The sequence below is a fragment of the Ochotona curzoniae genome, unplaced genomic scaffold (assembly GCF_017591425.1).
Source record: "Ochotona curzoniae isolate NIBS_2020 unplaced genomic scaffold, NIBS_Ocur_1.0 scaffold_4701, whole genome shotgun sequence".
Lineage (NCBI taxonomy): Eukaryota > Metazoa > Chordata > Mammalia > Lagomorpha > Ochotonidae > Ochotona > Ochotona curzoniae.
In genome coordinates, this window is record NW_024467122.1 from 56,534,272 (window position 1) to 56,549,904 (window position 15,633).

General features: G+C 40.5%; 1 protein-coding gene across 3 annotated transcripts in view; it reads right to left on the minus strand.

Annotated features, from left to right (window-relative positions):
* The window catches only part of ATP8B4 (ATPase phospholipid transporting 8B4 (putative)), a 249,725-nt gene that overhangs the window by 143,986 nt on the left and 90,106 nt on the right, over positions 1-15,633 (minus strand). For all 3 annotated transcript variants that reach the window (XM_040969053.1, XM_040969054.1, XM_040969052.1), the window contains exons 4-5: positions 7,040-7,153; positions 3,254-3,352 (exon numbers count right to left, since the gene is read on the minus strand). In XM_040969053.1, coding sequence (XP_040824987.1) covers positions 3,254-3,352; positions 7,040-7,153 — 213 coding nt within the window. The remainder of the gene's footprint in view (positions 1-3,253; positions 3,353-7,039; positions 7,154-15,633) is intronic.

Below are 15,633 nucleotides of genomic sequence, written 5' to 3' on the forward strand. Positions count from 1 at the left end.
GATTAGAAACTGGTGGGCTGAAATAGAGCCAAGGTTAATACACAGACAATAGTACAAAGAGCAACACATAGAATAGCTGTAATAAAAACCATTTCTCTAACAAATTAGCCCATATGAAATCATCAGTTAGTGCTTTCTTGTTTCACTCAAAACCCTGTACCTGAGTATTTAGCCTAGCAATTAAGATTCCAGTTAAAGTGCCCATGTCCCAGAGAACATGGGTTGGATACCCAGCAGCAGCTCCTGACTCCAGCTTCTAGCTAATCCAGGCTCTGGAAGGAAGCAGTGATAGATCCAATTATTGGGCTCCTTACACCCATTTGGGAGACCTGGATTGATTTTGTTTCCCAGCTTAGCTCAGTTCACTCCTGGCTGTCTGGGGAGTGAAGGGGCAAATGGAAGATAGTAATTTTATTTGCTTACTTTTTCTCTCTGCTTTTTAAATAAAACAAAAAAAAATCAATTTTCCTTTCCTTCAATTCTTTTTCTTTACATCCTTCCCAAACCTATCCAAATCTTTTTATTGTGATATCCCTGGTACATCAATTACACAGCGTGGCACATACAAGTTAATGGACATTACCAGGAAAAATAACAAAGCTATATACATTTGTTAATGTGAAAATTTATAATGTGTAGAGGGATAAATTAAGTTAGCTCATCCATTAACATGCAAACTTCTTCCTACCAATAAAATAGAAATGGAAACACTATTTTATCAGAGTGCATAGTTTGGTAGGGTTACAGAATATTCCCTGTTTGGTCCTCCATATCTACCACCTCTCCCCTCTTTGCTCTGTGGCTTGGCAAGTTGCCTGTATTGGGTTTGACCAATAGGTGGCATTCACAGGGTATCTAAAGGACAGAAGAGAGTGAAACTGGGGTACTTATTTCCTGGATTCCTTCTACCTGCATTGACTGTGGCTCCTTTCTCTACAGTTGGCCCAGTTGCAAGCAACTCTCTTATAGCTCCACATCTGGTGACTGCTGCTTTCCTTTGCCTCTTCAGGTATAGAGGTTTTATATCATCTACATCATTACCATAGGTGATCATCCTTGCCTGTGCCCTTTGTTAACTGGTCTCTTCATTATTCGATTCTCCAGTCTTCTTTCAAAATGACACCTCTTTCCTGCCCAGTACCCAACTGATGAAGTTATCCAGTTATTGAGCTGACACATATCACAACAATAAACTCATGCTTCAAGTATTCATTGCAGTAAGATCAAATGAGGATGTCATTTTCATTCACATTAGCAACCAACCTAAAGTTGGCCCTAATTGACTAGCTGGACGTCATGGAAATACACTGATCAATTAAGCCCTCAAAGCTCAGCAACCCATTCTCTGGGACTCAACTACTACTCAGGCTTTGTCGAGGTGTCTGAGGAGAAGATAGGGTCCAAAGAACTTAGCAACTCTAATCTAGGCCAGTTCTAAACCAGTGGTAAATACAAAGCCTAATGGGAAAAGAGTTCTGGGACAGGAAAGGGGAAGAACAAGCATTCACTGTGTACTCGATATGAGCCAAGCTCTCTGATGCTTCACATGTATGATCTTTTGTCAACGCAATGTCATTGCAAAAGGATAATTTCAGAGATGTTACCTGATTTGCCTCACTATTCTTGTCACAAAGACAATTCTGTAAGAGAAGCTCCCCAATTACCTTAAACAACGGCAACCTCTCAGAAATGGGTAGAGCCCAGGAGCATCCCAAGCTGAGCACTTTGTTTTTTATTTATGTTATCTTAAATATTTATTTTTATTGCAAAAGCATATTTACAGAGAGAAGGAGAGGCACAGAGAAAGGTCTTATGTCTATTGATTTACTCCCCAAGTGACTGCAATGGCCAGAGCTAAACCATTCCTGAAGTCAGGAGCTTCTTCCATGTCTCCCAAGTTGGTGCAGTATCCCAAAGGCTTTGGACCATCTTCTATCATTTTCCCAGGCTACAAGTAGGAAGCTGAATGGGAAGTGGAGCAGTCAGGACATGAACCAGTGCCCATGTGGGATCTTGATATGCAAGGCAAGGATTTAACCACTGACCCATTACACCATGCCCAAGCTGAGTACTTTAACAGAGAATTAGAAAAACAGAAAATTCATCAATGGGCCCAGCATGATGACTCAATGGCCAATTAGCAAGCTAATCCTCATCCCTGTGGCATCAGTTTCCCATAAGGGAACCAATTTGTGTCCTGGCTGCTCCACTTCTGACCCATTTGTCTGCTTATGACCTGGGAAAGCAGCAAAGGACGGTTCAAATTCTTGGGACCCTGTACCCATGTGGGTGATCCAGAGAAAACTCCTGTCTATAGATCAACTCAACTCTGGTCATTGTGGTCATTTGGAAAGTGAACCATCAAATGGAAGACTTCTCTCTCTGTCCTTCCTTCTCTATATATAAAATATGCTTTTGGGAAAAAAATAAATTAGTTAAAATCTACAAGAAAAAGGCATAGATTCCAACTGTACTAAAACAATTTCCAAACTATGTTCAAAGAGAATATAAAGACACAGTTATATATTACAACATGAAATATAAATATGAGTTCAAAGAAGAGGCCTGGGATAAGCATAGAAACACATTTGATTCATTTGTATATTGATGAGTTAATGAGACTATGGCACATGCAATCAACCAGAGTAAGAATGTAACTTGTCTGGATTTAGAATGCTTTCCCAAGGTTGTGTTCTAAATATTTGAATAGGAATGACTTCTTTTTTTTTTTTTGGATAGTCATATTTTAAAACACTATCAGCTTTGATTTCATTTACTGGCATAAATTTCCTGACTTTTTGAAGCTATTTACTTGTATAACATCTGATATGCTGAACAAAATATCTGAGAGTGCTTAATATTTACCATCCTCTTAACTTACAGAATTGTAAGATAAAAAGTATTCTACTGAATGAATGTAGGTCTAATTCTAGTTCATTATTCCATGAAATTGTTATGTAATCATTAGCAAATCACTAGTTCTTAGGGGCTCTAGCTTCTTCAACTACAAAGTGAAGAGGTGACACTATTGAAGGCTTCTTGCCTTTACACACATTCTGGTCTTGTAACATCAGTATTAATCACCAAAACAAATGACCAAAAAGGGGTTTTGTGGGGTTTTTGTTTGTTTGTTTTGGTTTGTTTTGGTTGGGACAAGAAGAAATTCTTTCAAAATTTCAAGTAGGTATTATTTTCCACATATGAGATGACACAAAAGTAAGCCCTTTAAAGTTTCCCATGAGCAAATACTCACATAGTCGTCTGTAGCATCTTTGACAGCTGTCATCATGATCACCAGGACCAAAGGCACAAAAGTGGTAAACCAGGTCAAGGAGGAGATTTCTGGAATCAACTGAAACAAACATTACAAATATTTTAGGATTTTTAGCATCCTATGTATATCTTCCAGACTGTGTCACTGGAGGTTATTTTCAGTTATTTGTAAAAAATATAGAATGAATTTTAATAACTTGCAGTATAAAACAAATATAGTAGGAATAACATTGAACCAGTTTTCAAGCTATCAGACAAAATATAACTTTAATAGGAAGTTAATAAACTGAAATCCTCTACAAATTATCTTTCCCCAGATGTTAAATGTCACATGTGATTCTCAGTCTCTCATCAACTCTTAACCAATTCTTCTCTCATCAATTCCCAAAAACAGATCCTCTGAACCTCTACCTTGTGCTAGATTCTGTGTCAGGTACATTTCATGTATTGCAACATTTGATCTACAGCAAATATCAGTTAAATTTTTAAAAAATTGTTTACTTATTTATTTATTTATTGGAAATATACATCTAGAGAGAAAGAGAAGGAAATACAGAGAGAAACATATTCTGTCTGCTGGTTCACTCCCCAAGAGGCCATAATGGCTGGAGTTGAGTTGATCTGAAGCCAGGAGTTTCTTCGGAGTCTCCCACGTGAGTGCAGGGTCCCAAGGACTTGAGCCATCCTCTACATTACCAGCCCATAAATAGGGAGCTGGATGGGAAGCAAAGCAGCCAGGACAAAAACTGGTGCTGTTATGGGATCCTGGGTGAGCAAGGAAAGGATTTAGCCATTGAGCCATCGCACCAGGCCCACACTGAGTTAAATTCTATATTAGAATTGCTTTGGACAAACCCATAGAATTTATGTTTCTGTATAGCTCCAGAAATGCAGAAAGAGAACGCATTGTGAACAAAAACCTAAGGTCAGGAAATAGTGCAGCCTTGGGTGTCATGGCTTCATTTTATAAAGGAAGCACTTAGGGGTTAAGTAACTGAGCCATAAGCATACATGGCTGAAGTTTAAACGTGTCTTTTACTCCTTTTGCTTTGTAGCTCCACTGCCCCTCACCAAAAAGAAAGTTAGTGACCATGCACAGGACTATCTCAGAGAAGTGGTTTTCAAATGTGGTTCATTTTTGAGCTGCTTCAGGGCCAACTGGTAGGAATGATGGCAAGGATGTGTTCAGTAGATGGAGACCAGGACTCTTCAATAGACATTTGTCCCATGTGTTAGGATACCTCATGTCTCACATCATAGTGCCATGAACTGGATCCCAGCAGTGGCTTCTGATTCAAACACAAACCTTTGGAGAGTAGCACCTAGGCCCTGGTCACTGTGAGCAGGAGGGAACCAGTAGATCAAATCTCAGTAAATAAACTTCTATAGCAAAACACCTCCATGATAAATCAATTTTATATGACATGTTCCACATAAAATTTTCACACCACAGAAGCCCAACAGTACTCTGCTGGGAAGCAGAAAAGCTGCATTTCAGACCCATTAACTCTCAGCGAAAGCATTACACGTGACCTAACTTCTTGCATCTAATTTCTTCAGCCAAAAAACAAAGGAGGTTACACTAAACCATCTCAAAGGTCCATTTCAGATACAAACTTCTATGAATAAAAGTTTCTGACCACAAAATAAGAAACTATTTGGAAATGAACAAAAATCTGGAATGGGATGAAAAAATCAAACACAATGTTGTAAGAGGATAAAAGAGAATGAAATCTTGGGTTCTAAGGTCTCTTTAATAAATAGTGTAAGATGTTAAATTTTTTTTTTTTGCTTTTGTTTTTTATTCTGATTTTTTTCCCTGATCCACATCCAGTTCTTTTCTTCTGCTCCTATTTCTTGGGGAGCCATCCATCTCCTCTGGTTTCAGTCCACAAAATTTGGGTGAAGAAGATCGACTCCATCCTGACTCCAGGTTTCGGTGTATGATTTGGGTTAAGCGAATCACTGCCCCAAGTTCTTCAGCCATGGTGATTGGTTCAGGGATGAGTGTATCACCCCAGTTGGAATGAATCCCAAAACCTTCTCTGCAGAGGATGACCCAAGTCTTGGGGCCCCTGCCATCCACATGGAAGACCCAGAAGCTTCTAGTTCCTGGGTTTTGTCTGGCCTTCCCCAGACATTTAGGGGAGTAAATCAATAGATGAAAGATCTGTCTCTCCTTCTCTTTGTAACTCTGCCTTTTAAATAAATAAATATTAAATAAATGAATAAATGCTTTAAAAGAAAAAAAGATTTTTGCTATAACAAGAGAACTAATATACTCTCTTCCCACTTTTCCTCCCCTACTTTCTCCTTCACTGGAGATAAGTTGGAGCTAAGAATATGGAACTCTGGAGCTGTCAGAATTACCAAATAGTGTTTACCTTAGTGTCAGGTCAACATGGAAGAAAATAGAGAGGCCACATCCCAATAAAATTGTTACTTCCCAGGATTCCAGTTATAGTGGAAACAATATATGTCCCTGAATATATTCACCATTTACTAGAATTAGTGTAGATTTCTGTCATTTATAAACAGAAGATTTGTAAGGCAATGTTATTTAAAGATAAAATATTCAAAACTGTTAATAACGCAGATAATACATCTAATTAACCTTCTTACCTTCTATGATTAACAAACTGCAGCACATTCTGAATCCATCAATTTGATCTCATAAAATTACTCAAAAATACTAGGGAAATAACTGGGCTCTGTGAGCTATTTGTGTGTCTTCTTGGATTTAACATTTTGTAACATATTGGTCACTCAATACCAAGCCAATTAACTCCCTGATGTTATAAATTGATGTTGATGTTATGTTGTGGCTTTTCATTGGAGGGGATGATATTCTGCCAGCTCTACTTTCAAACTAGAGATGGTCTCCCAAGGAAACTGCTAAATTTATCTGGACAATAAGAGGCTGAACTCTATGCATGGTACATGCTTGCAATGAAGGAATCAGGACTGGATATGAACTGCACTACTGTAACACTGTGGAGGAATCCAACATGGGAGGAGGGGTCGAGGGAATCCCAGAGCCTATTAAACTGTGTCATAAAATGAAATTTTTAAAAAAGACACCATTAGAAAAAAAATACTAGGGAAATAACTGGCCTCTGTGAGCTATTTGTGTGTACACTCGTATGTGTCTGCTTGAATCTAACCCTTCTTTCTTCCCAAAGTACCAGTATAAGCTCAAATAGCATTAAGTCCAAATTTCAGTTACATAGGGAAAAAACAGAAAAGCTTCTACCTTCCAACAATCTACTCTAAATTGTCAAACTCATCACCCAGCAGTAAAATAGCATAGTACTATTATCTATTTTTCATATGTACATAAAATATGTCATTGTTCTCGGAAAAAATATGAAATGTGCCTAATTGAGTTCCCTAAGCCCCTCAGGCTTAGGCAACTAGAACTCTGCCTCAACCCTGGCAATCCCTGCGCTTCCAAAGTAGGAGGGAAATAAAAAAAAAAAAAGGAGGGATGCTAAGAATGGCCATTTTCAGGCTCTGGTTTGGTTCACATCAAGGGCAGGCCTGCATTGTTAAAGGACCTCAGAGTTTAAGCTGACAGATGTACTCTTTTTTTGGACCCATTTCTAGTCCTCCCACATCTGTGATGAGAAACTGTAATAGCAGCATTAAAAATCTGATAAGGACAGTTGTACTGAATCATGAAAATTTAGTTGATGAATTACCTTATTTTTTCAATTGTGTAAATCATTTTCTTAAACAGATATTGAATATTTACAAACAACATTACCTGTAAAATCAGAAGGAAAAGGAAGTATGCATTTGCCACTCTTTGGAACTGTTCAAATAAATTAATTGGCAAGAAGGTGAGAAGGCTGTACTTGGATGTGTGGATGCGATTATCCTGAAAAAGAAATAGCATCATGTTAGTTTGGAATAAAACATTGTTCATAATCAAAAATAGCTCTAAAATTTACAAAGTTGAGCATAAGCAGTAAACAGCAGCAGAAAAAAAAAAGAGTTTCACAGAAAATTTTAAACTCTGCATGGCCCAAGGCCCTAATTTTTTCCAAAATGACATACTCCATGAACTAGGTAAACAGATCTTTAATGCCATAAAATAAAATCAACCTTCACTAAAAAAAAAAAAAAAGTATGAATTTGGCTTGAATACCTACTGGATGCAGGGTCCATCAGCTAGAAGAAACACTGAAGGCTATCTGGTCTACCTTTCCAAAGTACAATTCCTTTAAGGACCAGATAAGGGATTCCCTCAGTCTGTGACAGCAAATCGACCGTCTCACAAGGCAACCTGCTCCCATTTCAGTTAGAATTGCTAGAAAGGCCTTTCCTCTCTAAAGACATAATTATTAATTTTGAAAGAGTTACAGAAAGATCTTCAACCCATGGATTGATGATCCAGATGGCCACACTGGCCATGGCTGAGCCAAACTGAAGCCAGGAGTTTCATCTGCATCTTCCACATGGATAACAGGGGCTTACACACTTAGGCCATGTTCTGCTGCTTTTCCCATGCCCATTAGCAGGCAGCTGGTTCAGAAGAGGAGCAGCAAGGACACAGCTGATACCTATATGGAATGCCAGCTTCATAGGTGCTGATGTGCCAAACACCAGCCCCTGGGAAGGTCTTGTATATATGAAAGCCTAATCTGCCTCTCTAACTTCTTGCCACACTCATGCCTTTTCATTTTTGAAACATTATTCCTCCAAAGCTGGAGGTAAATGACACTGAAAGGGACAGGGCTAAAAGCAAAAAAGTTAAGTAAAACAATAAAATATAGCAAGCTTCTAGATTCACGTTAACAGCTTTTTCAAGTATAACACATATTAAGTATGCTATATTTAATCACTTCATCCAACTGTACTCCCTTGAGTCTTAACTCTATCATACCCACAAAGCTGTGAACTGATAGGTCTTGCTGAAATTTAGTATAAACATGTCCAGAAGGGCATTTTTAAAATGAAGTTAGTTTGCTGTAGCTGGTTTTAAGTGAGTTTACACTTGCACTCTGGAAATCACTAACTGGCTAATGAAAATATAAGCATCTGGCAAATCACTACTTTTAACAATGACCAGAAAGCAACATATCAGAGCTATGTGCTCTGAGGTGCATCAGAGTCAGAAAAGAGGCAAGTGCAGGGTCGCTTTTCCAGTGTTAGCTATTCAAGAGTTGGGCTGGAACAGCAGGCTCTGAGAACTATTGATCATGACACGCTTTTCTAAGGAAGGGACTTAGAGAAAAAGGGGGCGTGGGAACAAGGAAAAGAAACCAACTGATTACACATTCTGTTTTTATTTTGTCCTTCTAAGTTAAAACTAAAACTGAGATGAAGCTTATTTCTTGCTAAAACGACAGATACGACATCTAACTGTCAAAACCCTTGTTGGAATCTTAAGGAAACTCCTGCAAAACTGAATTCCATATAGGTGAAGAGCTAATTTTGTGCAATGAAGTGACAATGCCAAGCAGAAACTGATAATTCCCTCCTATTTACTCAGTTTGACATATCGGGAATGGTGGTTCTCCTGCCTTTGTTGTAACTTAGTCACAGGTGATGCAAAGCTTCAGTTTCATCTGCTAATAAGGAACAAGGGCTCCCTCTCGTGGATAATCTCTGGAGCCATCCATTCTTCTTCATTTCACCCAAAAACAAAACAAAAATTATTCTTTTTTTCATTTTCCCTGCCTTGAGTCAGGCACGTTAATATTTAGTTTGTTGAGCCAGCCTGTGAACCTACAAGATTCTAGAGTAACACATTCCACAAGAAAGCCCAAGATTCCACTACTTTGTTCCACCAGGGACAACTAAAAACAAAGCCATCCAGAAACAGAGGACAAAGAGTAGTGGCACCTGAAACAACCACAGAGCATTACTGGTGCTGACAGACGCCAAGCTAGAAGTCGTGGCTTCAGCTGGTCAGCCGCGTGGACTGGTTATGGAGCCGCACGAAGGACTGGTCAGCTCAAGCACAGAGCCAAAGGGGGTGCTGGACCAGGCCAGGCCACCCACACGGTGGGAAAGAGGAACATGAGAGAAACACCTGCTCCCTGTAACAGGCTCACTTCTGCAAGTGAGAAGCAGAGCTGCCTGTCTTTATTCCCGCAGATGGACCCGACAGACATATGGATGACACACAGGGTGCAGAGAGAAGTGTCACACCAGCAGAGATCCCACAGCCTTGGAAGCGATGTTAGGATGAAATCAAAGCATTGGTCCTCGAAAACCTAGTAACAAAAGTGGGTGACTAAAGGGGGAATGCAGAAGAGGAACCACTGCTGAGACTGCAGCATACAATCAGTACAAACAGGTTAAAGGGGAAAGTGACTTGTAATCCGTGCTGTAAGTCTAGTCTTTATCATAAGGGTTAAAATCACAAGTAAAGCAGAAATCATTGAAAACTTTTCAGTCAAGAAGGAACTTGTGGAGGTTTCTTTCCAAACATGACTCTGGTGTAGAATAGACTGGAGATGACACAGACTAGGTGTTAGAAGAGCAATGTGGAGGCTTTGAATCAATCCATCTGCGAAATGATTGGTGACCTGAACCAGGGTCTTTGCCAAAGGAATGACAATGAAAAATGAAGAAAAAGGGAGCTGATACTTAAAAATTCTTTTTTAATGTCAAGAAGTTAGAGGGTGGGTAGGGTGAGAACTATCACTATTCTCCTAAATCTGTATTATAAAAAACAGAATTTGTTCACCTTATATAAATAGCAATAAAAAAAAAAAAAACCTAAGTCCAGGGGCTGACTCGATGGCTCAACTGGCTAATCCTCAGCCTGCAGACACTGGCAGCCCAGTCAGGCACCAGTTTGTGCCTAACTGCTCTACTTCTCATCCAGTTCCCTGGTTACAGCCTGGGAAAGCAGGGAATGATGACCCAAAACCTTGGGACTCTGAACCCACATGGGAGAGTTGGAAGGGACTCCTGGCTATGGGTAGGCTCAGCTCTGGCCGTTGCAGTCATTTGGGGGAGTGAACCAGCAGATAGAAGATCTGTCTGTCTCTACTTCCCTCTGGAAATCTGCTTTTCCAATAATAAATCTTTAAAAGAATCTAACAAAAGGAACGTAAAATGTATGTCACTGTTGTTTTGTTACAGAGATGAACATATACTCAGCTGAGACTAACAAACGCGTATTGGGATGACTGTGCACGCTCATATGGAGGGAGAACAGGGAGAGAACGGATTGCAAAACAAGAGTCTGATCAAGCATTTGTCCAAGACTTTGCAAATGTAGAATAATTAAAATTATTCAATTACTTGGTCCTTTGAATAGCATTTAAATGTTTGTATTCTGTAGTATTAATAAAATTTATATGTGGTTTTTAAAAAGAGCTGTTGATCCTCAGAACATCCTCAGAAAACCAGCACTATTCTGTTTCAGGAGGCATTCAGGAATTTCAAAAATCAGGGAATCCACACAAGCTGATTGGGTTTACAAGTGAGAGAGCCAAAAGTTGGATCCATGGCACACCTGCTTTACAATGATGTCCTCAATTCACTGTATATCAGAGGAGTCATCTGCTCTTGGGAAAAACATTCTTCTTCACTGCTTCTTCCAATTTTTAAGAAAGTGTCAGCCACTTTCTTATGGAAGGAAACAGATTATCTACTGCTCCTTCCCAGCCAATCCTCTCAGCAGGGACCTGGTGACCTACCGCATGCTGCAGAATTACAGCTTCCTCCTCTAAGTGGAACTTTAAAGGTTCATAGGAAATTCACGAGGGCTGTCAAGTCCACCTCCCCACTAACATTGTGAATTCCCCTTAAGTTCAGTTTCCCTCAGGAGTATTTCTCTTGGCCCCTGACAAATACCCATACAAACAAGTTAGCTTATTATAGTTTTCCATCAGGAAAGGCCAAAGTCTTATACATTTCCAGCTTTGACTAGTTGGTACAGAGAAAGAATACAGTCAAACTAATAAAATCTTCAGAGATCAGCCATCAAATGAAAGTATTAATAAAATAGGAAAGACTTTTTATAATGACATTCTCATTATACCCTCATTGTACAAGTATTGCACAACAAAACAAAGCAAATAGAAAACAAACCACTAAATTAACCAGAACATTTTGGAGATCTTACCTCAATTTTTTACCGGAAAAACTACTCTATTTCCCATATAGATATGAGGGCACTTTAAAAAGCTCATTAAAAATGAGATGGGGTCAGCATTATGGCATACGAGGTTAAGTCATCACCTATGAAAGGATTATGCAGATATATTTGTGTGCAACCTTCAAATAATCCAAGAGAATGAATATACACAAAGTTTTAGTCAAGTTAAGCTGTCTATGCCAGAATAAGAAGTCCAAAATCACCATGGTTTAACCTAGTTTACTTCTTGCACATGCCTGCATTTCGTCACTGTAACTCATGACAAACCAGCCGCCATCTCAGCAGCTTCCAGTTGCAGTCTAAAAAGAGAGAGCCAGTCCTGAGGAGTCTTGAATGCATTCATTAGGACTTTAACCCAAATGTTCACAATGCCTTGCCCAAAAAAGGCATGTGTGCAAACGACAGAGCATATAAACACTAATAATCGAAGTAGCTATTGGCTACCCCCTCCAAAATGGAAACCAACAGTGATAGTTGCACACTGTCAGACACATTCAGCCCCCAAACCATCAAAAAATAATCTCAGTGCTTCCAAGGCAGTCCTGCTAATGCCAAATGCAACACATTTGACTATCCCCTCCCTACCCAACACCTCCCAGCTAACAGTCCTCCAGTTTCCTGGTCCTGTGTGCCCTGGTTGGATTCAACTCCCATCCACAGTTTCAGGATCAGGCCTAGATTAGTTTATATCAACTCCATGTCCCATCCTCCTCATTAAAACGCTGAGTTTAGAGATGAGCACATGGCCTATGATATATAATTGACTTATGTCAATTATAGAATTTGTTGAAAGTAAATTTCTCTTTCCCATTGCAGCAAGTTGCCCCAGGTTATTGTTGATATTATGTTGGGAGCAGTGAATGGGGAACCTGCTAACAATAAGCTTTGCACTAAAATGTAGATATAAGAGAAGCAGAAAAGAAAACTATACCAACCCAATTCCAGGGTAACTGACTTTTTTTAGTTATATGATTTGTTTCTCTCATTGTCTAAGTTAATCTGAGTTGATTTTTCTTTTACTCCCTATCAACCAAACACCAAGAAAGAGCATTAATAGTAAATAGAAGATCCACTTATGTTTTTAATGAATAGTTTACTGTTATCTCTGCCTTTGCCTTCAAGAATACATTATGGAAGGCTAGAGCTACTTGAGTCTGCTGATTGCTTGGGGACACTGCCTGCATCTGAAAATCCCACACGCCAAAGCCCAAAGCTTGCAAAATGAACACCACAGCTTCAGCATTATCCAAAGATCTTCCTACACTCAATGAAATGTCTTTATGTCATGATAGCTATAAAAAGTAACTGCTGGGAACTTGAGGGGGGAAATAACTTTTCTGACCACAAGAGGAGGTAGACACAGTATTGTAATTGTACAATTTAGATTCTAAGGAGAAAAATAATCCTGACTCTTCAGGGAGAAATTATCTTTAAACCATAAAGTCAAAACCAAGAAGAAAAGAAACTATGTGCACAGAGTACTTCCATCAAAAAAAAGGAAGTGGCCAAAAGGCATTTGCACAACTCAGGAAGTATGTGAAGTACCCTGTTTATGCAAAGATCCCAAAAGAATGCATGTATGGGGCAAATGGAAGCGGAGATTGGGCGTCTGGCGCCTCACCAATGCCCTGTGCAACCACAGTTGAGCCTTAGCAGAAGGCTGCCTCTGCAGGGGCTTCACGCTCAGGACTGCCAGGGATAGAGGGAGGATGGAGGGATGATGGAGGGAGGATGGAGGGAGGATGGAGCTCCCTGATGCACATGGCCAGGCAAGTCAACCACAAACAGGGGCTGCAATCCTCAGCCCCTCATGCCGAGCACCATAATCCCCTGAGCTTTTGCTCCCAGCCATGAACAACAAAAACATCGTGGGGCAGGAAACCACAGTGCAAGCCTTTCCTTCAACATTCATCCATCATTCGGCTATGACCTGTTGAGACTCCTATGTGGCAGGTCATATATTGTTTAGCTAGGGTTACAGATAAGGAGAAGAAAACGGCCCTTCCCTCTACAGAGCTGCACTGTAGCTGTAGAGGAGAGGCAGGAGTAACTAGACAACAAGCTTGTAAACTGATGATGCAATCCACGAAAGTGATCAATGCTATAGGAACACCGTGACTAATAGAGTTGAAGCACCTTGCTTGACCTTCCACTGTAACACAACCTCAATATTCCCCTGAAAGTACGGGCACTTGAACCCTACAGGAGTACCCACAGCTCAGGCTGCCTAGAAAAAATTTTATGCTATCAGAAGAACTTCCATATATTTTTGATTAGGAATATAGAAGTTAACTAGTGTTTAATGCATAGGTTGTCTTTACTACAGGCGTGTGGACCTAGTGGACCTAATACATACACATATATATACTTGAAGACAGATTATGGATAGTTGTGTTTACATACACACATCCATAGTGAAGACGGCAGGCATACACACATGCATATGGGTTTCCTTAGGGAACAACCATTTTCAAAGACTGAACACTGAAAAGGTCCAAGAGTCCAGCCCATGTGTCACCAAGACTCAGGCACAACAAGCACCTGCACGACTTCCTACTCATGTCTCTCTGTGCTGTAAAATGATGTCGGTTGTTGGGAATTGTATCTTTGCAAATGCAAGGCATGGTGTTGAGCACCATACACACTTCATCGCAAGTGGATCTTACAAACTCCAGTGAGCTTTTATTCCTGCACCATTTTACAGATGAACAAACAGGTTTTGAACAGTTGTGAGAGTTGTCCATAGAAGCCACATCTCATGGAGTCCTGTGTTCTCCCAAATGGGCTGTGCTTCCTGGGAAATGGGTCAGAAACAAGGAGTCCCAAAACTGTGTCTAAACTCATGGGCTCACTGGCCCTCACAGGCCACCCTTGACCCTGGTGGAGAACAGAACTGCCCTCAACTATACAGTGCAACACACAGCTCAAGTTAATTCAATCAGCTGGAGCAGTCACCTCCAGTGCTTTCAATCTAGGGAGAGCATTGTCACCTTGTCAAGGGAGCTCATGTCCCATGTTGACCTCGGGCACACATACAGAGCCAAGGAGAGCATCCACAACTCCATCTTCCGACACAGCAACTCCGTGCCACAGTGTCATCGACCTTATTCTCTCTTCCCACCCCCAGGCCTTGGTTTAGTGCCTGAAAGACTGTTCTAGAGCTAATAAATGGCGTAGTGAATAGTGATTAATCTACAAAGAACTAATTTTGGACAATTATCAGGGGAACAAATTGAATTTCCCTCTGAGATTAATTTAATCACACTAATTTCTTTTTTCTCCGGGGTGTTTAGATGCTTACAACATTGAAGATACTTCCAAACAAAATGTGAACTTTTCTTTGGTGACATTTGAACATACCCATTGAAATGAATATGTGTGAGAATACTTTCTGCAGAGAAGATGAGGAAAGCATGGAAAACAGAAGCAAGCTAAGGGTGGCTTCAGTGGACTCTCAGGGGAGTCCCACCTGATCTGTTTACCTCATATTTCTGTTTTGCTGGAGCTCCTCTGTCTATGCCTTACCCCAGAAGCCCCAGTGTAGGCCAGGGCGCAGGCCTCGGCCTCTCTCAGTGCAGGCCTGCGAGAATGTCTGTGAGCATAGAGCCATTTCTTTGAGCTGATGAGAGGGTTGGCTTGCCCATGCCTGTTTCCTGAACTACAGGCAGTTTGGGGACAACTTAGTGCACATGAGCTTCTTGGCTTATTCGGACTGAAACCGAGACAAATGTTCATACCACTGTTCAATCTGGAAGCTGGCCAAATTTCAAACAGGACCTCAGTGCTTATGGCAATTACAAAGGCACAATTAGTAAGGAAGGGCACCCAAAAGGTGTATTTCCCCAAAGGCTGGGTCTTTATCATCACACACCATAAAAGGCTCAGTCTTCCCAGAGCTCTAGCTCTCACACTCAAGTTCCACACAAAGATCACTTTAGGGAGAGCTGAGCAATTCTCCTCTGAGCCCCCAGGGATGAGATGGAAAGTTCAAGTAGCTGTGTGGATCCACTCCTAAATGGTGCTAGGAAACTAGGAGCCCTCTGCCACCGGGGAAAGTGGCTGCCTATGTTCTAGATTTTGCTGGTTTCCAGCCCCTTGGCAGTCAGGGTTAGGTACAAATCCAAATTTAGACAAACTCGTAACACCTGACTTTCCATTCGTGATCTGTTGTGCAACTTTTGTGTTAGAGTAGAGGTTTGGACAGAAAGAGACTAAAGGATAGTTGGCAAATAGGAAAC